At 37.5% G+C, this 23968-nt stretch overlaps 2 protein-coding genes across 2 annotated transcripts; one reads left to right on the top strand and one right to left on the bottom strand.

The window, feature by feature from the left end:
* Positions 1–12466: 12466 nt before the first annotated feature.
* On the top strand, positions 12467–15562 carry LOC131604548 (replication protein A 70 kDa DNA-binding subunit B). The gene is made up of 11 exons (XM_058876982.1): positions 12467–12720; positions 12812–12958; positions 13043–13216; positions 13332–13509; positions 13615–13885; positions 13973–14075; positions 14164–14288; positions 14376–14454; positions 14541–14843; positions 14924–15044; positions 15140–15562. Exons 1-11 carry the CDS (start codon positions 12593–12595, stop codon positions 15338–15340), a joined length of 1830 nt encoding a protein of 609 aa, XP_058732965.1. The 5' UTR covers positions 12467–12592; the 3' UTR covers positions 15341–15562.
* Positions 15563–18828: 3266 nt separating this feature from the next.
* On the bottom strand, positions 18829–22686 carry LOC131634789 (glycerophosphodiester phosphodiesterase GDPD6). Its single transcript, XM_058905416.1, has 8 exons — positions 22422–22686; positions 21939–22120; positions 21631–21814; positions 21196–21270; positions 20194–20303; positions 19733–19951; positions 19405–19560; positions 18829–19215 (listed from the first exon to the last, which is right to left on the bottom strand). The coding sequence occupies exons 1-8, from the start codon at positions 22441–22443 to the stop codon at positions 18982–18984; spliced, it is 1182 nt and encodes a 393-aa protein (XP_058761399.1). The 5' UTR covers positions 22444–22686; the 3' UTR covers positions 18829–18981.
* Between the last annotated feature and the right edge of the window lie 1282 nt (positions 22687–23968).

The following is a 23968-nucleotide window of genomic DNA, read 5'->3' as shown; positions in this document are numbered from 1 at the left end:
CCGCCTGTGCCGTTGAATGTCTTGACTTCTCCGTGGCCTTTTGCAATGTGGGGCATTGATATGATTGGAGAGATTAAGCCTACTGCTTCTAATGGGCATCGCTTCATTTTGGTTGCCATCGATTACTTCACCAAGTGGGTTGAGGCCGCATCTTATGCGAATGTCACCAAGCAAGTGATTACTCGCTTTATCAAACACAACATAATCTGTCGTTATGGGATTCCTGAGAAGATCATTACTGATAATGGATCAAATCTCAATAACAAGTTGATGAAGGAGCTTTGTGAGTCCTTCAAGATCAAGCATCACAATTCTTCTCCGTACCGTCCAAAGATGAATGGCGCTGTTGAAGCGGCCAACAAGAACATTAAGAAGATTGTGCAGAAGATGGTAGTGACCTACCGAGATTGGCACGAGATGTTGCCTTTCGCCTTGCATGGCTATCGCACCTCTGTGCGTACATCGACCGGGGCAACTCCTTTCTCACTTGTTTACGGCATGGAAGCAGTACTGCCTGTTGAAGTTGAGATTCCTTCCCTGAGGGTTATGAAAGACGTCGAGCTTGACGAGTCAGAATGGGTGCAAAATCGTTTGGATCAGTTAAACCTCATTGATGAGAAGCGCTTAGCGGCTATTGGTCATGGTCAGGTATACCAAAAGAAGATGAGGAAAGCTTTTGACAAGCGGGTGCGACCCCAAAGCTATAAGCCAGGTGATCTGGTACTCAAAAGAATCATTCTCCCTCAAGGCGATCCTCGAGGCAAGTGGACTCCGACGTATGAAGGCCCCTTTGTTGTGCAGAAAGTATTCTCTGGCGGCGCCATGATGCTTGCAACAATGGATGGCGAGAACTTTCCGCACCCTGTGAACGCAGATGTAGTCAAAAAATACTTCGCATAGACCTGATAAAAAAAAGGAAGAAAAAAAAGAAAAAAAAAAGAAGAAAAGAAAAAAAAGAGAAAAGAAAATGAATCAGGCAAAAGAATGAAAAAGAAACTAATATACCCGCTAAGTTGAAAACCCGAAAGGGCGACTTAGGCAAAAAAGGGACAAAAGCGAACGACTACATCTCGCATGCCACCATGGCAATCACTCTTCATACATGCTTAGGGCTCCCGACCGAGGGATAAGCAAGACTCCGTGTTCTTGAGTTTGCTCCTGGCAACTCAAATCCCTAAAGCATTCTCCAATTCCAATCGTCGTGTTTAGGGCTCCCGACCGAGGGATAAGCAAGACTCCGTGTTCTTGAGTTTGCACCTGGCAACTCAAATCCCTAAAGCACCCACCAAACCCCGTCGGGTCCACAAGTTCGGTGACATTATCAGATCGGGCAGTGATCAATCCTAATGAGTACGGTCTTCCAAAGCAAGGAGATGAGAACGTCGAGATTATAAAAGTGATAGCGGGATCGAAACTAATGGATATCCGTTTCACATTGCCATTTCTCTTGTATTCAAAAATTGTGTGGTTACCTCTTACTAGGAACTACTTCTGAAAATTATATGCCTTTCTTACGAGCGCTTTCGTTCTCAATTAATAAAGATCTTTCTATCTTAAACAGCTGTTTTCTTTTACTGTTTTGTTTGCATAAAACGTCCTGAGTTTGTGTTAAACTTTGCATATGAAAACTGCATTGCTTTTACAATACATGATTAGAAATGAAACCTTTGAATCTACTTCGAAGTTTTGTGTAACTGGGATGGCAGGCTAAGATACCATGCTATATCCTGGGGCATTTGCATTTGTTTGTCTCGCAGGTACATGCTTGCAAGCGCTTCGTATCAGCATATCGGCGGACTTAATCATGAGAGATTCTCACTCCCCAGCCGAGTGTTTCTTAATGAAAGATTCTCATTCCCCAGCTGAGTACATTCAGATGGGACTTTCCTTGCTCCAGGATTCTCATATCCTCAGTAAAGCACATCTTAATGCATTCTCTATGCTCCAGAAGCCTTATTCCTGACGGAATATCTTCTCCCCAAGTTGAATCATGATTGAATGGCATCTGATTCCCTAGTAAGCTCTTAATGAGGTTCCTTGCCCGAGTTCCTCATTCTCCCCAGTAGAGCGTTTCTCTCCCCAACAGATTAACCTGTTTTCCCTAGGAGAGTCATCTTATTCCCCAGCGGACTGCTTCTCTCCCTAGCAGGGTGACCTATTTTCCCCACAAGAGTCATCTTATGCCCCAGTGGAGTTGTCTTAACAAAAGGTTCTTATGCTAAGTTCCTTATCCCCAGCGGATTTCTCATATCCCTAGCGGATTGATATGCGGAAGTTTTCATCTTCCCCACTGAGTTCTCTCCTCAGCAGAGGTTCGCATGCATCCTCAGCAGAATCTGCATCCTTCGAGGATTTCCCCGGCGGAATACTTTATCCCCTAGCAAGTCTGTCATTCCTCACCAGAGTTGTCTCCATGACTTGCTCTTATCTCCACATCCCCAGGGTGTCGAAGATTTACTTTCCCCAGCAAGGGTTGCCAGGATATTCCCCGAGTTCAGTGGGATGCTCTTATCCTCAAGCAGGATTCATTCCCCAAGCAGAGCTCGCATCCAGATTTGATCGTCTCCAGTAGATTTCTGATCCATCTTTGCCAGCTCGCAATTTGTGACTTCTGGTCACTCATCTTGTCCTCCCCGCAGAGTTCTATGCTCTCTCCAGGACTTCTTCAGCAAATCAGTGCTCCTCCGCTGTTTCCCCAAGCAGCGTCTGAATCATGCATCATTTGCATAGCATGCTCAAAAGCGTGTAGCGTCTTCCTTCTCGGGAACGTTATTCCATACACATTCATACATGCATCATGCATAAATCATATCATGTCTGTCTCTTTTCTGCAGGAAAGTTACCCAGATTTCAAATGCTCCCCAGAGAGCAATATTCGCCTAGTCATTACAGGCGCTTATCCTGATGCTTTGTCTTTCAGAAGAGGATTGTTCTACTTATTTTCTGGCACAGTTCAGATCAGTTCAAAGACATTCCTATTCCCGATGTCCCCAGATCGGTGGAAGATATTTGTTCCTATCCTGATATTCAGCTCAGTTGAAGGAACCGCCTCCGGATCTCTATAGATCTTCCGAAGGAGCAAGCCCTCTGATACATCAGATCAGTTGGAAATATCTACTCCCTGACGATTTAGTTCGTTCAGAAGAAGAAATTCGTTTGCCCAGTCCTGATGCTTAACCATCAGTTGAAGACGTTTTCTTTACCCGGCGTACACAGTTCGGAAGAAACATCCGTTCCTATCCTAATATCCAGTTTCAGATTAGTTGAAGGAACCGCCTCCGGATCCCCGAGATCTTACTAAGGAGCAAGCCACTGATATCATCAGATCAGATGGAGATGTTTGCCTGATCGACTTTGTCTTTCAGATGAAGATTGTCCTACTTATTTTCTAGCATCATGTCTAGATCAGTTTAAAGGCATTCTTTCCCCGGCGTACACAGTTCGGAAGAGATATTGTTCTTATCCTGATTACCAGTTCAGTTGAAAGAACCGCCTCCGGATCCCCGTGGTCTTACGAAGGAGCTAGCCGCTAATTCCCAGATTAGTAGGAATATCTACCTGATGATTTAATTGCATCAGAAGAGATGTCTGCCCAGATTCCCAGATCATGATTCCCAGATCAGAGATACCTATTACCTGTTGATATCCAGATCAACCGGTGTATCTCCTTCGATTCCCAGATCGACTTAAGACATCTATCTCGATGCAAGTTCGGAGACATCTGCTACGTTTGATACTCAGATCATTCGAGATGTTCCTTCTCTTGATAACCAGATCATTTGAAGTGTTTCCCCTGCCTGTGGGTGCCCGTTCCTCCTTTTTCACAAGTTGGAGCATATTTATTATCCGGATCAATTGAAGTTTTTTCTCCTCGCCTGCGGGGTGGTACATTCCTTCTTCATTGCAAGTTGGAATCTTCTATTGATCAAGAGCGCAAATTTTCGAGTTCATTCTGGTATTCAATCTCCTTCCACCTCAACGGTTCGAAACTTTCGTTTCTCACTCGTCAGGTTCAAGAAGTTTGAATAGGGGCAGCTGTTGCACCCCAAAATTTGCCATCTTTATTTGAGCTGTAAGTTAATAATGACGTTTATTTCGTCATTTCAAAATTGAAGAAAAATAATAAAGAGTTTTCATGGGTTTAAGAAGAAAGGCGTGAAAAATGGTTTAAACAGTGGAAATACGAGAAAAATTCGCAAGTCATATTTGGAAGGTGATATGAGCTTAGTTCCCGCGCTATCTTGACTGTTTCGACGATGTCTACAACTTTCGTGTTCGGCTCGGAAGCTAATTCTTTGAGGAAGGTCGTCGAATTTGCAAATTACTTGAGGTGTCGCAGTGAAAAACGGTGCTGAATGTAGGATTTTCGGACAATAAAAAATTCATATCTCACGATCCGCTCGTCGGATTCGCTTGAAAATTTAACTGGAGGTTCGTGTCATCATTATCAAGATTTCATATGTTCGGACCGAAGACCAATTATGCACTGAAAACTCCCAGCATTTTAATGATCGTCGCACTGTTTCGGTGAAAAGTATGTTTTCGAGTGTGTCGCACCGAGTTTGAAAATTCATAACTTCTTCGATTTTTATCGTATGAAGCCCATTCCGGTGGCATTTTCTTGGAAATTTCGTTAGCTTCGATTCTTCGTCACACATGCCAGGTCGGATTCTGAGCCGAAGATGAGGTTTTATCGAGTTCTTTGAGCGGTACGCGCAAAATTCTGCACAGTCGCGTTTGTTTGGACCGGCGTTTCTCGTCATTCAAACGCGCGTATTTTCTTCGTCGCTTATCCGTTTGAGGCGATTCTCGCGGCTATGATCTACGATTTTAGTCACCTTCGAGTGGACGTTGGTTTCGTTCCGAGATTCAGAGCCGAACCGAGTTTCCTTAAAAACGAGCCAAAACAAGACGAACCGAGGGCAATTTAGACATTTCGCGTTGACAATATATAAACATTTTGCTCTTCACAAATCAGAGGAGAACTCTCATAATCTCAACTCACCAATCTTCACAAACACATTCTCTCAATTCTCTCTCAATTCTCTTGAATCAAAACTACAAATTACATAAAACTTTCATCAAGATTCATCAATCTTCATCAAGATCAAGAGCATGAATTGAAGAATCAAGTTTCCGGTTTCGAATTTCTTCTCCCTCTCCTCACATCTTGCGCGCCCCCTCTCCTTCTCCCTCCGGATTCGCTTTCGTGATCGAGTCGCGTTCGTGTCGTGTTCGTGTGTTCGTGTTCGCGCTTCGGATTGGATCTTCATTCGGTAAGCCTTGAACCATTGAATTAAGTGCTTAATTGTTGATTATATGCGAATTCAAATCTAAATCTACTCCTTGTTCTTGATTTATGGATGATTGATAATGATTGATTGGTGAATTTGCGTCTTTTTGTCCGAATTGATCGTGTTCATGTAAATTGTGATTGGATTTGATGTTGATTGAATATGATTGATATCCGTTGATGATGAATTGTGTTGTTCGTGTTCGGATCCGTGATTTGTTGTTGACTTTGTGCGCATAATTGTTGTTGATAGTTTGTGTTGCTTGTGATGTATTCCACGTGTTTGTATAAATGCATGTGAGGCAATGTTGCTTGATATTTGCTCTATTTGACGAGTCGCACTTAGCATAATTGTTAACACGTGGATTATTTGATGTGTGGATGCATGTAAATTGTGTTGTTGATGTTTGCTTGTGCTTAATTGGTACGTTTTGGATTGAGTGCGAATGGCTCCAAGGCCTTTAAAATGCTTAAAAATCTGTTTTTACACGCCAGGAACCGGGTTGTCCCAGGCGGGAACCGGTTCCCACTCTATCCAAAAATGTTGATTCTCTGGTTTTTAGTACCAGGAACCGGGTTGTCCCTAGGTGGGAACCGGTTCCTGGCTTGCTAATTTTTGTGTTCTCTGGTTTTTTGTATGGGGAACCGGGTTGTCCCTAAGTGGGAACCGGTTCCCAGCTTGCTTATTTTCTCATTCTCTGTGTTTTTGTACCAGGAACCGGGTTGTCCCTAGGTGGGAACCGGTTCCTAGTTTTCTGAAATGTTCATTCTCTGGTTTTTTGTATGGGGAACCGGGTTGTCCTATGTAGGAACCGGTTCCTGAGTGTATTTTTTTCATATTTCATTTTCTAACTTCAAACTTTCGTATCTTTTCACTCGTAACTCCGATTTGTGCGTTCTTTATATCGTTGGAAAGCTTGTGAAACGTACTATCTCATGAGATGATTGATATTGATTGTTTGTTAAGTTCTCCATGTTTGTTTTTCCTTTTCATGTTGATCGTTTATCTTACATTTATATAACTTGTCCGTTTCTTTTCGCTTTATGGTAATAACGCAATTCCGATTGCGATATTTGTTATCTCTAACCTGTGTGCTAGTGTGCAAGGCGTTTGGACGGTCTCCGATTGATACTCATTGCCTGAGTGTTCCGCTTCACTTGCGGAATACAATTCTATCTCATTTACTCGTGTCGTGCTCTCATCCTGGAGACACGCCTGTATTACTTTATATCTGCTTGTTTGGTTTGCTTGTTCCTCTTGCAGGTGTATTGTGATTGTGCTCGACATACGAGTCGACATTTGTGTGCTTTGTGGCTAATCGGTGTGCTGAATCGGTGTGCTGACTATTTGCTTTTGCTTTGCTAGCTCGCTCGCGGGATCTTTAGTTTTCTTCGCTTCGCTTCTCCTCATTTTACGGATCATCATCCGTTTGGTATTGATTCCGTTTCATTTTATTATTCCCGCATTTTATCGCTTTCTCGCATCATCCTTTAACATGAGAAGTAGGACTTAGACATGCATCTGGCCAAGCCCTCGAAAGAGGCTCTGTTTTTGTTGGTGTGTTTACATTTGTGCTTTGCGGCAGGGAGTCACGGTGTAATAAGTCCTATATGGCACTCCGTTAAGTCCTCATGGAAGGCATGCGGTCAAGGGTTCGTAATCAACCCCCGCCTAGTCTCATCGAGTCTGTTGGTATGCGCACGCCTCGCGTTGCTTGCTGCCAAACGTGCAAAAGATCTTGTTATCGAGTATGTCAGGTAAAGGGTTCATGCAATCGGACCCCCGCCTTTCCTATAGCTCATGTCACTCGACGTTGATGCTCGGTGTACGCACGCACCGTTTTCCTTTTTGATCCGTGACGGCTTGGTTGCTGAGAGGGGTCCGCCCTCTTGTCTATGGCCTGATCATTTTCGCGAGGTCTAATGCTTGGTTGACTTGGGTTGAGCTGCTCCCCTTGGCTATGGCGGGACCGCTTTTCTACCATTCGGTCAGTACCGTTGGTTTTGTTTGCTTCACGAGTGGATGCTCGTTTGTGTGCTATATTGTTTGCATTCGCTTTTCCCCCGTAGGTTGTTTAGTTTAGTTTAGACTTGTACCCTTTGTATGATAACATTAGGTAGCAAGCTTTCCCCCTTAGCCTAGGTTTTCCTCATGCATCTTTTAAAACACAAACCACACTCTTTGATTTTCTTTTCTTAAGAGCTTGTTATTTCCGCTCCATTCCCAAGCATAAGTCTCCAAAGGTCGAGCAGCGGAGTGTGAATGTAACTCGTTCACCTAAAAAACACAAAACAAACAAAATTAGTTAGCCGAGCTACGGTAGCTCTGATTCTGCAAAACAGATACGTAGGCAGCGGGGTAGGGCCCGTGCGAGCACAATACTTTCTTTTCCCTACATTCTGCATTCATTTTAGTCCAGATTAGCGTAGATTTGTTACACACCCATAGTTTTAGACACAAGCGTGGATACCATCGAGTACGATGGGCGCGTGGGGTGCTAACAACTTCCCCTCGCGTAACCGACTCCCTTACCCTTTTCTCTGGTCGTGAGACCGTTGTTTTGTTTTGTGGTTTGCTGGCATTCCCTTCCTTTTCAGGATAAATATGTTAGTGGCGACTCTGTTAATTTTCGCGGTAGCGACAGCCTCTGATTCCTCAAAAAGGATACGTAGGCAGCGGGGTAGGGCCCGTGCGAGTATAACTATTTCTTTTCCCTACATTTTGCATGCATACTAGTCCATGTTAGCGCAGTTTACTTACACACCCATAGTTTTAGACACAAGCGTGGATACCATCGAGTACGATGGGCGCGAGGGGTGTTAATACCTTCCCCTCGTGCAACCGACTCCCTTACCATCTTCCCTAGTCGTGAGACCATTGTTTTGTTTCGTGGTTTGCTGGCATTCCCTTCCTTTTCGGGATAAATATGTTAGTGGCGACTCTGTTGATTTTCGCGGTAGCGACACTCCCCAGGTGCATATTCGACCAATCCCTCAAATTCAGACAATTAGGGTAATTGAAAATATATGAGTTACAAACAATGAAGGCTTTCCCAATAACCAATTGCAACAACAAGTTATTCCTCAACCCGTCAAACAGCCCCTACCTAGAGTAGTATAAGGAGGTTTAGGTCGGGATGGCCTGGAAGTAGTATTGGTCAAAAGGAACAAGGATGCGGACCAAGTTGTTAGTACAGTCCAACAAAAAAATTGGGGGCAAAATAATATGGTTAAATGGTTGAACAAATCTTAGCCCAAAATGGTCGTATGTTGGTCTTCATATGCCAACTTTGTTTCATCCTTGTCTGAGTATGTGTTGCAGACTGAACTTCCAAGGGGTTGGAAAATCCCTAAGTCACTAAGTTTGCAGACGATACTAATAATCAACCGTCGAGCATTTTGCTCTAAATCAGTTAGAGGCATGCGATTTGGCCAATAATAAAAACTTGAAGATGAAATACTTACCTAAGTCTTTGACCAAATGCATTCAAGTGGTTCACCGCCATACCTTAAAATTTTATGTGTAATTGGAACTAATTAGAAAGGGTGTTCCATGATAAGTTTTACATGGGCTAGTCGGATATCTACATGAAAGAACTAGCCATGGATCTGGTACATAATGCTTTGAAAGACAAGAGGCTTAAGTTTGGAGACAAATCCAAGTAGCAAATGCAGACTGAAACTGACCCTCTCAAAGTTCAAGAAGCATATTTGGCGGAGCCTGTCAAAATTATGATGGTCGAAACCCCATCGATATCAACGAGAAGGTCAAAAAAGTAAGTGCACATGATTATAATAAGAAGATTAAAGTGGTGTATCTGAAAGCTGGAGAGGATTTAACCGACTTTCTAAATTATGCCCTTGTTGCAGTGCAGTGTTTGACAAATGTCGCTCCCGATATTTTCATCCAAATACAAACACGAAAGTGGCGCAAGAAATAGAGTCCTCATCTGTGTCTATTTATCCCAAGAGAGGGAAAGGTGACACAAAATAAATCTAGGGGAAGGATAAGCATGGTCAAAGTGAACCAGATAAATAGGTAAGGGAGTCGGTTACACAAGGGGAAATGAGTCTTTTACATCAAACCATAACCTCAATTCAAAACTATATTATTTATATTTCTTTATTCCTTCTCTAAAACCAGACAATGGAGAGAAAAATTAAAGTTAGCAATTCAAAACTATTATGAATATGAATGTGTGAGTATATGTTGTGTTGTTGCTACTTGAATTGTAGACTATAACATTGAAGTTTACTTTTCTCTTATACTTTTTATAATTGTTTGTGATTACTCACCCTTTCTATTTGAACGTTTCCTCCACGCGCTTAACGTGCAGGTACTCTAGAGTAGCTTGCGGATGTAAGGAAGATAGCTCTTGGAGTATTTTAGTAGTTTCCATTATTTATAGAGGTATCTTACTCTGATATGTAATATCAGGTTGGGAACACTTTGTTGAATAATTTTATGTCGCATTATGTTTTGTTTCAACTCTTTAATGAGACTTATGTCATGAGTGTGGAAATTGATAATAATTATATGACGAGGATTCCATTACAATGTTTTGATTAACTTGCGAAGTTGAATAAATAACATGAATATGCTTATTTATGAATAATTCTTATTATGATTATAACCCGTGTTACGAAACAGGATTGTTTTAACTATGTTTTATGATGCATGACACCCTTGTGTGGTGATTTTTAATTCAATTATTAGTAAATTACACGTGGGTTTAAAAGGGTGTTACATAACCTATTTCATCTTGTCTTGCAATCACACTTTTCAGCTGATCACTCATGAAATCTTGCTTAGCAGTTATATATTGTTGAGTGGCTGCCACAAAATTTATCTTTTTTTCTAACTTCTCATGTACTCGACTGGAATAAGCAACCTGCTCAAAAGATAAGGCCTTGAAATTGAGCAAGATATTATCTGCAGACACTTTATTGGAATCCCATTTAACTGCACGAGTTATGTGATCAAAAGTACAAAGCCTTTCAGCCAACAGGTTTTGAACCCTATTAGAGACAACAAGCCTAAATTCTTACACTCGGAGTTGGATAAGAAGTGGTAAATTTAATTGAGGAGATGGTGAAGGAGAAAAGGGGCTAGCTAGATAGAGGCACTAACACATCACCTGCTTTTCTAGTGGGGGAGAAGGTGAAATCTGCGAGTTTTCTAGTGTAGTTTAATTGATTATAGGTGAAGCTAGGTTCTGATGAGTTTGTTCAAAGTTTATATGGTTAAGAGTGTCTTGCTCAACTTTGTAGTGAAGTTCAGACACAGACTGAACTTCAGATTGAGACTGAATAGAGGAAGATTAAGGTTCGAGACAAGATTGACTAAGAATTACCTTTTCAGTTATAGATTTAACTAGGATAATTGTATGAACAAAGTTCTGATGACATGACTGATTCGAGGGAAAAGGGGCTCGGAAGAACCTTGGTCTTGGTTGTCATGGGTAGAAGTTTTAAGGAGAATAACTTGAAGAGTTTAAACCTCATTGGTCCAAATTAAGACACATCAAACTCAGAGCTTGAGCTGGAGCTCGAGCTTTAGCTAGATTTAGAACTAGAAACCTTTATTGGTGGTTCAAGCACGGTGTTCATAGGTTGAGGGTATTCAGAATCAGAAAAGCATACCAATTGATTCATCTCATTGGATTGCTTACTAGTAGGGTGGCTATATTCTTTTTCTCCATTACAATTGGGAGTTCATTATACAATTGTGAGAAAATTGATTATCTTAAAAACAAAATTAAATAAAAATTCGAAGTCGTAGCCAAATTGATTATCCAAAAAATAAAATCAAATGAAGTTTTGAAAATATAACCAACAAGCCATTTTCTAATATCCAACATTCGAGACCTTCATCAGTCCCTTTTACTTCCACAAATCACTCGCATAAAACGATCGACGTAAAATCACCAACGAATTGCACATGCTCGCCAAGATCTCCTTTTCCGTTATATTCACCTAGCTTATGAGGCTTGCCCAATGACTTTAATATCCTATTGTCCAAAATGCGAGCGTATATAGGATGTTTATGCGGATTATTTGCTGGTGGTTTTTCTACATGATCCTGCAGGGGACCACGATTGCCTCGGTCTCCTTCGGGAGTAACATATTCTAGAGCTTCGTCTCTTTTCGACGCGGTCGAATTAGGGAGGACAACTTGGCTTATCTTTAAAAGGGTTTCATGCACGATGTTTCCCCTCGAAGATGCACTATGTAGGCTTTCTTCAAGGTGAAGCAACCTCTCTTTTGTCGCTTGTGAATTGTGTTGCCGCACGATGTTATACATGATGTTTGACAATTCATTGGCACCTTGTATTATGAGATTGACTCACAACAGTTGAAAACCAGATAATATTTAAGCTGACGGTGGTATCAGATTCTGCATTATGAGGAGGTTGGAGTAGATATAGGTACAACAAAGTGTCTGTCACCACTTGATTTGCAATATCTTAAAGAGAAGATAGAGGTGGTTGATTTATCAGCGCTCAAACGACAACGACGATTACAACTGCTTCGCGTAAGGAGGAACGACTAACTTTAGATCAATCCATTGCTAAAAGTTAGAAATATAAAAAAAATCAGAAAATTGAGGTTGTTCCGCTACTTAACTAGGTCGAACGTGGTGAATCCATTATTTTATTTTGAGAACTATGATATGATAAATTAAAGAGGTTTCTAACCGATGGATCAAATAAAGAATGTGAGATTGTAGAAAATACAAGAATCAAAACCCGATTCCCATAAACGACACCACAATTACATTATAGAACAAAATTTAGTCGGAGAGTCGGTGGTTGCAGGAACAACGGTGGAGCTGGGCTTCAAATACGAAGAAGAAAAAACTAACAACACTCTATCGCTCAAGTTAATAAATAAATAAAAATAAAAATTTAAATTTAAAATTGTATTCTAAATTCTTTGCACGTATCATTTATATAATGAAGCAGATATAACATCCTTATTTTTTAAATACGGATTAATATAATGAGTTAATTGAAAAAGTATATTTTAAGGTTTACATTAAAAACTTTAAATTTTCCAAGACAAAAAATCACAATAAGGTGGCGCCATTAGTTTAGATCGAGAGTGAAAAAGTAGCGCCAGAAGTGAATTGAAAACTAAACGCGCTCATGAATAATATCGCGGGCCATAACATTTCAAAGCCAAATTCCCGCCACAACTCACACTACAAAACACTCTCATTTCCCTCTTTCTCAATCACCACTCTCTAACCCTAATTTTCATTTCTCCCTCAAACCCTAATTCTTTCTTCTCGTTCCAATGGCGAAAACTGTCAGCCCCAACGCCATTTCTTACTTGTTTGCAAATCCATCTCCCGATTCTTCATCAGATATTCCTGATATCGTTGTTCAAGTTGTTGATCTAAAATTCGTGGGAAACAGATACATGTATGATTTTTTTCTTATTTTTATTTAATTATTTGGTTTTAGATCTGTGATATTCGGTTATTGATTTGTTGTTTTTTTGATATTGGATTAGGTTCTATGCTAATGATGGAATGAAGAAAGTGAACTCAATTCTTCCGACGAATCAGTCCTCGGATGTGCTCTCCGGGAAGATTCAGAATCTCGGGCTTATTCGCATTCTTGATTACACTCTGAATGATATTCCCAATAAATCTGAGAAGTAAGCACTGATTTTGCTTTTGAATTCGGTGTTTGTGGTGTATGTATTTGTTTTTATTAATTTATTTTGTTTGGGTTGTTGTAGATATCTTCTTGTAACCAAGTGTGAACCTGTTTCTCCTGCGCTTGAAGTGGAGATAAAAAGTGAACAGCCAAGTATCACTTTGAAGCCAAAGCAAGAATCTGGTATTGATTTGAAGCCGAAGCAGGGTGTTGTCTCAAAATCTGCTGCTCAGATTGTACATGAGCAACATGGAAAGTGAGTTTATCTCTGCGTTTTCTTTCATTCAGAAAATTTAGGGTCTGTGTTTTATTTAGGGTTTTTGTTTGTTTAGTAGTTATCTATAAATTTATTAAATTGAATGTGGTTTCAGTTCGGCTCCTGCTGCTAGAATGGCTATGACACGTAGGGTGCGTCCTCTTGTTTCTTTGAATCCTTATATGGGTACTTGGACAATCAAGGTCAGTGTTACCAGCAAAGGAACCTTGCGTACATATAGGAATGCTAGAGGAGAAGGATGTGTATTCAATGTTGAATTAACTGATGAAGATGTGAGTAAATGATGTATTTGATTTTTTAATCGTGTGATTCTTTGAAGTTAAGGGAGTGACAATGACATGTTTTTAATTTTTGGATATGCTTTGAAATGTTTTCAGGGTACTCAGATTCAAGCAACAATGTTTAATGATGCGGCTAGGAAGTTTTATGAAAAGTTTGTAATGGGGAAGGTTTATTATGTTTCAAAAGGGACTTTGAAAGTTGCTAACAAACAGTTCAAAACTGTGCAAAATGATTATGAAATGACACTGAATGAAAACTCTGAGGTGGAAGAGGTTGCTAGTGAAGCTAGTTTTGTTCCGGAGACAAAATTCAACTTTGTACCAATTGATCAGTTGGGTCCTCATGTCAATAAGTCTGATCTTGTTGGTGAGTATTGTTAAGAGTAATGTTGTTATTGTATATGTCTAATTATTCTTTGCTGTTTATCTAATCAACGTTTGTTCTGGATTGAAGATGTTGTTGGAATTGTTAAGAATGTCTCTTCAACAATGAGTATTAGAAGGAAGAGCAACAATGAGACTGTTCCCAAGCGTGACATTACAATTGCAGATGAAAGGTCAGTGGTCTCTATATCTCATTTACAGTGCTTTGCATTTTATATCTTGCAATACTGAGTATTAAAATAACACTGCTTGATACTGCAGCAAGAAGACAGTTGTTGTCTCTTTGTGGGGTGAACTTGCAACTAACATAGGACAAGAGTTATTGGACATGGCTGATAAATCTCCAGTAGTTGCAATCAAATCTGTGAAGGTTGGCGACTTTCAAGGTATTAAAATGTTTAACTGGATAATTATTGCTTAGCATTGTTGTTTAAAAGTGGCATATCTTAACTGTTAAATACCTTCTGTTTCAGGTGTTTCTTTGTCAGCTATAAGCAAAAGTTTGGTCCTAATTGATCCAGAAGTACCTGAAGCTCAGAAGCTCAGATGCTGGTATACCAATTTCCTCTAGATTATTATCGCTTTGTTATGCTATGTTGATGTTAATAATATTGATTTTGTTACTGTTTGGGCTGCAGGTATGACTCTGAAGGCAAGGATACTGCAATGGCTTCTTTAAGCTCTGGCTCAACTAATTCTGGTGGTGGAAGCAGATCAGTGTACTCTGACCGTGTTTCACTCTCTTACATAACATCCAACCCCTCCTTGGGGGCTGAGAAGCCTGCTTTCTTTAGTATCAGAGGATACATAAATTCCATTAAGCCAGATCAGGCAATGTGGTATCGTGCTTGTAAGACTTGCAATAAGAAAGTTACTGAAAGCATTGATGATGGGTACTGGTGTGAAAGTTGCCAGAAAAATGATCAAGAGTGCAATTTAAGGTACATAATCTATTCCAATTAATCTGAGTTTTGTAGATAATATCATGTCAGTATTTAAACGTTTCAATTGCCCCATTCAGATATATTATGATTGCAAAAATTATTGATGCAAGTGGTGAGGCATATATATCAGCCTTTAATGAAGAAGCTGAGAGGCTCATTGGGTGTTCTGCTGATGAGCTAGGCAACCTTAGATCACAGGTAACATATTGGATATCTGTTTCTCAATGTTTCTGCATTTCTCATTCAAACTAATTTTGTCATTAAGTTTGTTTCAATTGTTTTGTTCTGTTTAGGAGGGAGAAGAAAATCCTTATCAGATGAAGTTGAAGGAAGCTACTTGGGTTCCACACCTCTTTCGTGTTAGTGTTTCTCAGAATGAGTATAATAATGAGAAGAGGCAAAGGATAACAGCACGGGCAGTTGTCCCTGTTGACTTTGCTGCTGAGTCAAAGATTCTTCTTGAAGACATATCAAAGATGATAGCCTCTCATTAAGACCAAAATGCAGATTCAACTATGCTTTATCTTTTGGTTCACTGCTGTTTTACTTGTTGCGGCTGTAATTATTAATCTTTGGATGATTTATTTTATAGTTTGACTGATTCTAGAACCATGGATGGAAATTTCTTGCTTATAGACCACCTCTTTAGTTTAATTACCATTTTGTAACTGCAACTTTGGATGTTAATATTCATGATAGTGGTTTCTGTGGTATAATTTGTTTTTAAATTTTTAAGCCTTTTTACAATTATACTTATTTGATATGGATTAACCTTAAGGTTATGGTAAAATTACCAATTCTGATTGTATTTTTCTTGAAATCCTAAAGGGAGAACACTTTGAGGATAAATAAGGAGTACATGAAACAAAATAAAATTGTAAACTAGTAAATCTCAATTGGAAGGTTCCAATGTCTTATTGTTAGATGCTCTAGCCCCGATTTTTTCTAAAGTGTATTTGCACTCTTTTCTCATCAGTCTCCACCAACTTAGCCTTAAACAAAATATGTACTTTGACTTGATCTCTCTTGTCCCCTTTGCCTTAGTTGCCTCAAATTTTGATGCATTGTTCTTTCTCATCTGATAGGGAGAGATCAATCTGACATTTTGCAGTTTGCCCTATTATAATTTCATATATAGAAAATGATTCTCTATTTAACGAGATTCATGATAATATAATTTGATATCTGCATCCCCATTACATGTGGGGATATTTGGTGTACAAGAAATAAGATTTTTGAGAATACTCACTAGTTTATTGACCATGCATATCAATGACAATCATAGTCAAATGGGTTCTTCCAACCCTAGTCAACTTATATCTTGGTCTAGATGTCAACCTGGTTTTATTGTTCTTAATATAGACGATTGTGTTACTAACCCAAGTGCTACTGAATTTGGAGGCTTTATAAGGTATAATATGCACAACATACACAATTAGTAATCCTTATCAGATGTTGATTTTTATCTTTATGGAAATCATATTGTTACTATTTGGTGTCTCTGGGGGAAAGAGTGGGTGGTACGAATTTAAATGAAAAGCGAGTATTTTCATCTTATATTTTCCATTTTTTTTGAGATTCTCTTCTATTTCTTCTTCTCCTCTCCACTGTGAAGACTGAAGTCCTTAGGCCATCTTCCTTCTTACAATGTCTTTGAAAAATTAAAGAGCCCCAAGAAATGATGACCATTATATTTGCTTCAGTAATACTGGATCTTCTGTAATTGTAGTACATAATAGGCAAAAAATGATTTTGTAGGGAAAGCCCCATAGAATGGAACCCTTGAGATACCTTATGGCGTGTGTGACAATTTTCCATTGGGTGTCGAGTGGTGAAACCATGAATTAACACACCTTGTCAACAAAACAAATGTCAGGTCTAATGACGGTAGCATACCACATTGCACAAACCATAAATATATACATAGTTGGGTTAGTCAAGGTATTAAAACCAATTTTGGGGAGGAGATATGTGGCGTATTTACCTTGAGAGAGCGACATAGTCATTGAACTTGTTTCTGATCTCAATGCTTAGGTAATAGTCAAGTTGACCTAGATCTTGAGAGAGAACAAGATTATATCTTAGAGACAATAGATTGAGTGAGTGCTCTGTTGTTGCTAGTGTCGACGATATCATCTAATATAAACTAGCATGTCAACTTGTTAGAATTCTCTAATTCCATGAATTGATGCAACCAATTCTCAATTGATTTCTTGAGCTTTTCTATTTTGTATTTATGTATTGAAATATAATGAGGAGTGACTATTCATAGACTCAAGGCTAATTAATGCAGTTAGTTAGCTCCTAGAATTTAGGGAATAGTTTACTAAATTCTAGGCATTAAATGTAATTAGTTATATACATGAAAGGTATATCGTACAACTAGCGCAAAATAGTTACAACAGGCACTATATTATATTAGAACAACCTTCATTACCCCTGCAAGATAAACTGAGGGAACATACAATGTCCAACACAATGAGTTTGGTTCAAAGTTTAAATTTTGTTTGAGAAAATGCTTTGATCATGACATCAACACATCAATGATGACCTGTAATATACAACACTTGGAGCTGTTTGTTGATCTTCTTTTATCTGATAAAAAGCAGGTCCAATTCCATGTGATTTGTTAGAATATGATTATGAACCATAAGAAGACAATTGTGCTCATGTTGTCACAATAGATAATGAGAGGATAGTAGGAGATTCAAAGTTCTTGAAGTAGGAACTGAATCCAAAGTAGTTAAGAGGTAGCACTCAACATTAATACTAGAGCGAGAAATGACAAGATGTTTATTTGCCCACCAAGATATGAGCGTCCTGCCTAGAAAAACATAGGTCCCATAAATAAAGCACTTGTCATCAGGGTAAGTCCCCAGTCAAAATCACAATAAATATGAAGGGAAATATGAGAGATGGAGATGGGATCAAGGTGAAGGCCGCAAGTAATAGTACCTTTGAGATACCTTAAGATGCACTTGACAACTTGCCAATGGAAGTTAAGAGAAGAGGCCATGAATTTACACTTTGTTGGCAACAAAGCAGACATTAGGCCGTTAGGGCGAGTAATGAAAAGGATGTTTGTACATTGTAGGATCTGGTAGAGCACCATAACCAGTCTTAGAAAGTGTTAGGCCAACAAAAATAGGAGAAGGAATAGGTTTGGATGGTTTTGGTTAGCAAATATATGATATACTTTCCTTAAAAGAGATACAAGTACCCATTAGATTTGCTTTGCTTTTTGACCTGGATGCCTATGAAGTAATTCAATTGACTTGGATCTTTAAGAGAGAATATTGAGCGACTCTTGGAGACAAGAGATTGAGTGATTGCTATTTTGTTACTAGTCTCAAAACCGAACAAAACTTTTACACCAGGATGAGCTTAGGAACCAAACATTGTTATTGAGGGTTAGAATAACCAGACTAGAGTTTTTAACATGAAAAACTCATAAACTAAGTAGAAATTTTACCTCAATAATCTCAAAAATCAAACAAATTTTTTAACCGGATAAACTCAAGAACCAAATAAAAACTTCTTAGGAAGATATTACACGAAAGACAAAACCTTTTTGACTAAATTTCAATCTTATTCCCATACTTAAAGGATGAGAATCTAACATTCTCGCATAAATAAAGTTCAACTAGCTTTAATTTCCCGTCTCTACTCATATTTATTTTATTTTTATTTTTTATAATTTTTCAATTAAAGAAATTTTGTAAACTTTTTCCTAGAGAATATGATTCCAAAGAAAGTTATTTGATAACTTGAAACAATCATACCCATAGACATACAAGCAGGACGCGAGACTACAGCCTGCTTGTTGCCATATTTTTCATCACAGCTTCAAACAAACTCATCGATGGAACTGCTAATGCCACCTTTGGTTCTAGGGGTTTTCACAGAATATTATCAAAACAAGCATTGAAATGATATACGTGGAATATAGGATACCAGAATCTCCCAAGCAATACCGTAGAAGTTATCAAACAGTCAAGTAGTTTTTTTTTGGAAAAAATATGTCTTTTCAATCAAATGCCCTCTTGAACATGTTGAAATAAGCTTTTGAGCATAAAATAAGTCAATCCAAGCACTGAACACACATACTTTTTACATAATATCTGACATCTAAAAATCATTCATAAGGGGATGTCAACAAAGCAATTTCATGTAAGAGCTTGGATGCAGTATTGCTATCCTGATGATTAGGAGCAGTCCATTCCTGAAAATTATGAAGACTACCAGTGAAATCTGTAAACAGACCATCAACTCCTATATTGTTGATCCAGTAATCGTATTCCTTGTACGGATCTTGACTAAAGTTGAAATGCAAATACTTGTTCTCATTTCTATAAGTGTATGGATGCACCTGCTCACAGAACATGCAATACAACGAAATCATGAATAGATTGACACGATCTTTAAAAAATAAACAATATATATATATATATATATATATATATATATATATATATATATATATATATATATATATATATATATATATATATATATATATATATGTGAAAGAAAACAAGGTTTGAACAAAGAAACGTACCTGCAGATTACGAGCATGTGCCCTGGAAACAAGATCGGAAGGAGTCATCGCATAATTATTCATCACAGGAACTATCGTATCCTTCCAAGGTCCGATTCCCACAACATATTGCTTTATGTAGTCTAGGTATGTATCAGATGTAATTTCCCAATATGACTGCATATTATCATTTACAGTACTATTATACTGTTAGGCTTTTGTGACACACACTTATAATTGGAAAACAACATTGTATAACATTAAATGGAGTTTCTTTTGGAAAAAATTAAGAAAGTACATCAATTTGTGTAAAATTAAGTGATGAGCCAAGGTAAACTACATCACTCACCTGATTGGTGTCTTGTGTTGGAATATCAACATCATCGATTAAAAACAACTTGGGCAAGTCTGTTTGATTTGATATATACACAAGTGAAGTTGGAGCAAAGGACTGAATAAATACAGGTTGTTCCAACCAATTTTTTGACAGGTATGAACCCTTGTATCCAAATTTGTGAAGTGTTTCCACAAATTTGTCCTCAAACTTTTTTCCATCCGACCATTTCACCTGTGTTATTAATCAATTTAATGAACAGAAAGCAGACAACCTCTAAAGAATGCTGATTAAAATATATTTTTCTGTAACAAGATATTTCAATTAATTGATTGTATAAGATATCACTAGCACCAACCATCAGATACATATATACAACAAGGCTGGAGGAATGAAATATACTATATTATTTTGTTGGACAATATATAGGTTGTTCTGCTACAGACATAAGTTGGATTATAGAGAGAAATACTCACATGCTGATTGATGAGTACTGGATTTTTTATTTCAGGATATATTCCAACAACTCTGGGTGCGTCCAATGCTATGGTAATGAACTCTTCAAAAGTGATTATTTGAAATTTTCCTGAAAGAGATTCCAAAGATTAAGTAATAAATTTAGCTATTTTTAGGGGTGCCACAATGAATAAGTTCAATGTAAGAAAAATAAGTCATCAGTAGAAGGTTCCTGTAAAAAAAATCAGCGATTCATTTCAAAACCTGATAGGGCTTTGGCACATGTAATATGAGAGAAGAAAAGAAAGGAGTGTGAGATGAAGAGTATTGGGCCACGAGAAATGTATGTTTATGTGAAGAGATTAGGAATACTGCTAGGAGTAGGCGAGAAATGGTGGAGAAAGTGTAACAGAATGTGCATGTGACATGAAGTTATAAGAGGAGAATTATGCAATGACGGGTGCATCGGATGAGACTTGTGACTTTATAAGTGAGAGACATCCCTCACCTTACTGAGTTTGTAGGGGTTGAGTTAGATCAGCCCAAATTCTAAGATGGTACGAAGTCTATCAAGATACGCCGGACTACCCGCAATCGGGCCACTTAGGCCACAGACCTGATGTCTAGATCTGGGCAGGAGATGGTGTGTTGAGAGTTCAACATCGAATAGATATGAAAGTGACTTTATAATTATGTGACACCCCTCGCCTTACAAACCAAACTTGTCGGGGTTGAGTTAGACCAAATAGAAAAGGAAAAGAAGCATGAACAAGTGAAGGGAGGAAAAATCAGAGAGAACAACAGGGTTTTGAAGAATACCAGATCTATCTTATTCTCAGTATCAATACCAGTTCTTATCAAAATCTATCATGAACTAAAAATCTTATTTACAACAAGTTTAGAAATACCAGGTGGCAACGGAATATTTTATAGTCAATATGTTATGTATGAAAAATTCAAACAGATGAAGAAATTACACACAATAGAATGCAAGAAGCTACTAAGTATAGGGAGAGACTAACCGTTAAATTGTTGATCCCTAAAGCTAAACCTCTGATTCACCCTCAATGACTTTAGTTCCTTTAATGTGAAATCCACTGCAAACATGTAAATAGTTGAATTACTTTAGCAAATTAGATTCACTTAACTGTGACAAAGAAACTGGATGAAAAAACGGAATATTATTTCTGATTCTGTCCAATTACGACTATGGATTAATGTTCATAAATCTTATTGAAAACTAAGAAATGCAATCAAGTAATTCAAGAAAATAATGTAACTCATCAGATTCCTACAAAAAGAACCAAATTTGTTTAGCTGCCCAAGAAAACATTCAATTTCAATACAAGTAGCTAACTTGAAACATGAGCTGACCTTCCGGAATAGACGTCACTAGCAACAATGAAATCTGAGATACATTTCAAATTTATGCACTTAACAAAGAATAGCATCCGTACCAATAAAATATCCAGTGGTATTGACCCCTTGAACTTCATATGTTCTTTTACGACCAGCAAACTCTTTGTAATTTGCTACGTTAGTAGTATCATCAAGGGTAACATCATGGAAGCATACAAGAACACCATCTTTGGAAGATAAGATATCAGTTTCAATGAAGTCCGCACCTTCCTCAATAGCTCTCTGCAAAGGAAATTTATTATCAGGCAAGTATAAATAAACCAAACATGAAAACAACACCAACTATGCTATCTATATTGTACCAAATACTAGTATGTGCATAATTTAAAATGGAATGCAATTTTACCATGTAAGCCTGATGAGTTTCTTCGGGAAGTTCTCCGTTTGAACCCCTGTGGGCAATATTATATGGGCGAAAAGTTTGAAGAGGCTGTCTAGTTCCATCATTACCTTTGCCAGGAAGTGGATACAGAGGCCTTGCCGACGCGCTCCCAATGACGAGCAATAGAAACACAAAAGGGGCAAAACCTGTTTTGTTTAGATTTATTACACCAAGTTATCAGATATTTAGCGGGAAACATAGAAGCTAGCAGGTAGAATAAACAACAAAAGAAACAGAATTGTAATTGTGATAATGATAATATATAAAACCTAGAATTTGAAGAATTAAATGAATTACAAAAGCAAGTTGGTAGGTCCAAATCCAATCATGGATTTATTTATAAACAAAACGATAAAGGATGATTAAAAAAGATAATAAAAAAGAAAGAAAATAGATTCCAGAAACCCAGGGCAAGAAATATAAGGAACGGTTAGAATAGATTCTTACTGGATGGTGAAGGCAATGCCATTGAGGTGTCGATGATGGGTTTGTTTTTGTTCCTCCTCACTCAGTTCATTTTGTTTGTTTGTTTGTAATAGTCCAATAAAATGAGTCTTTGTGAGGATAATGATAATAATAAATGAGTTGAAAATGGTAAATTGATATTTGTGGATCGTTCGTTCGTTGCCGTTGAAATAGGGTCCACGAAGGAATATTCTGCGCATATGTATGCGAACCTAAATTACCTTATTTCTATGGTTAGATCATCATGCATGGCGCCTCATGAAGAAAGTACCTCACTTCTACTTCCTTTATTCTTGCAACCTTCATAGCGTGCTTCCTTCCATTCCATGTCAAAAAATTAATACTAACTTCAGCTTTAACAGCTGTCATTCTTTCTCTCTGATTAAAAAAATACTTCCGAGTTTGAGTAGTTGTTAAAACTTAATGCTATATCTTGTCCTATTTTGTGATAAGTTATGTATACTCACTAATATAACAAAAACTTGTACAGTATTTCTATAATTAGTTTAATATGATCATAATAACAATCATAAAGATTGTAAAAGATAATGATAATGATAAAGATAAAGTTAGTAATATAATTTTGTTAAATTTAGTAATCCAAAAAAATAAAAAATTGTTAAATTTTAAGTGATTCTTTTAATAATCTTAAGAGATTTATAAAAAAGGACTTGTGAATTGTTCAATTATCTTAATGATAATGATAAAGTTAGTACTATAATTTTGTTAAATTTTAAGTAATAAAGTTTAAAAAAAATTATCAATATAATTTTTTTTATTTCAATTATCTAACTAATTCACTCACTTTTACAAATAAATTAAAATAAAAGAAGATATTTATTTGAGAGTTGACTCTGATACAATTATTGGGACTTGAAAATTTTCATAACTCAATTAGATTCTTTTGAAGGAAGGGTGTGAATTCAAGAAAATCCCTCACCATAAGATTTTAAAGAATAAATTAGTAATAAATATTTGCATTATATATAAATATTTTATTATACTATTTAAAGGCTAAATATTTAAACGATAGATATTACAACCAGGGTTCTTTATACAGTCATTGCATTACAACCATTTAAAGGCTAAATATTTAAACCATAGATATTACAACAAGGGCATTTATACAGTCAGTGCATTACAACCATTTAAAGGCTAAATATTTAAACCATAGAACCATAGATATTACAACCAGGGTTCTTGAACCGTCAATGCATTTATACAGTCAGTGCCTCACTTAAAATTATTAGTATGACACTAAAAATTTAAGTTTGTAACATTTTGATTTCTAGTAACATTTTGATTTCTAGTTGTATCACCGCGGTCCTAAAGTAAATGAAATGAAAATGATAGAGTGCTTTAACTAAAATGTCCATATCAAATATTTGCAAATTATAATGAAAATTAAAAAAAAAATGGTTATTTTGAAACATTTTTAATGTCAAATATATTGGTTATTCTGAGACTAAAAGAGTAGAAATTTTGCTTTATATTTTTATTATTTTATTTATACAATTTTAAAATCAAGA

The sequence above is a fragment of the Vicia villosa genome, linkage group LG1 (genome assembly GCF_029867415.1).
Source record: "Vicia villosa cultivar HV-30 ecotype Madison, WI linkage group LG1, Vvil1.0, whole genome shotgun sequence".
NCBI lineage: Eukaryota > Viridiplantae > Streptophyta > Magnoliopsida > Fabales > Fabaceae > Vicia > Vicia villosa.
This window is presented reverse-complemented; position numbering and strand designations above follow the sequence as displayed.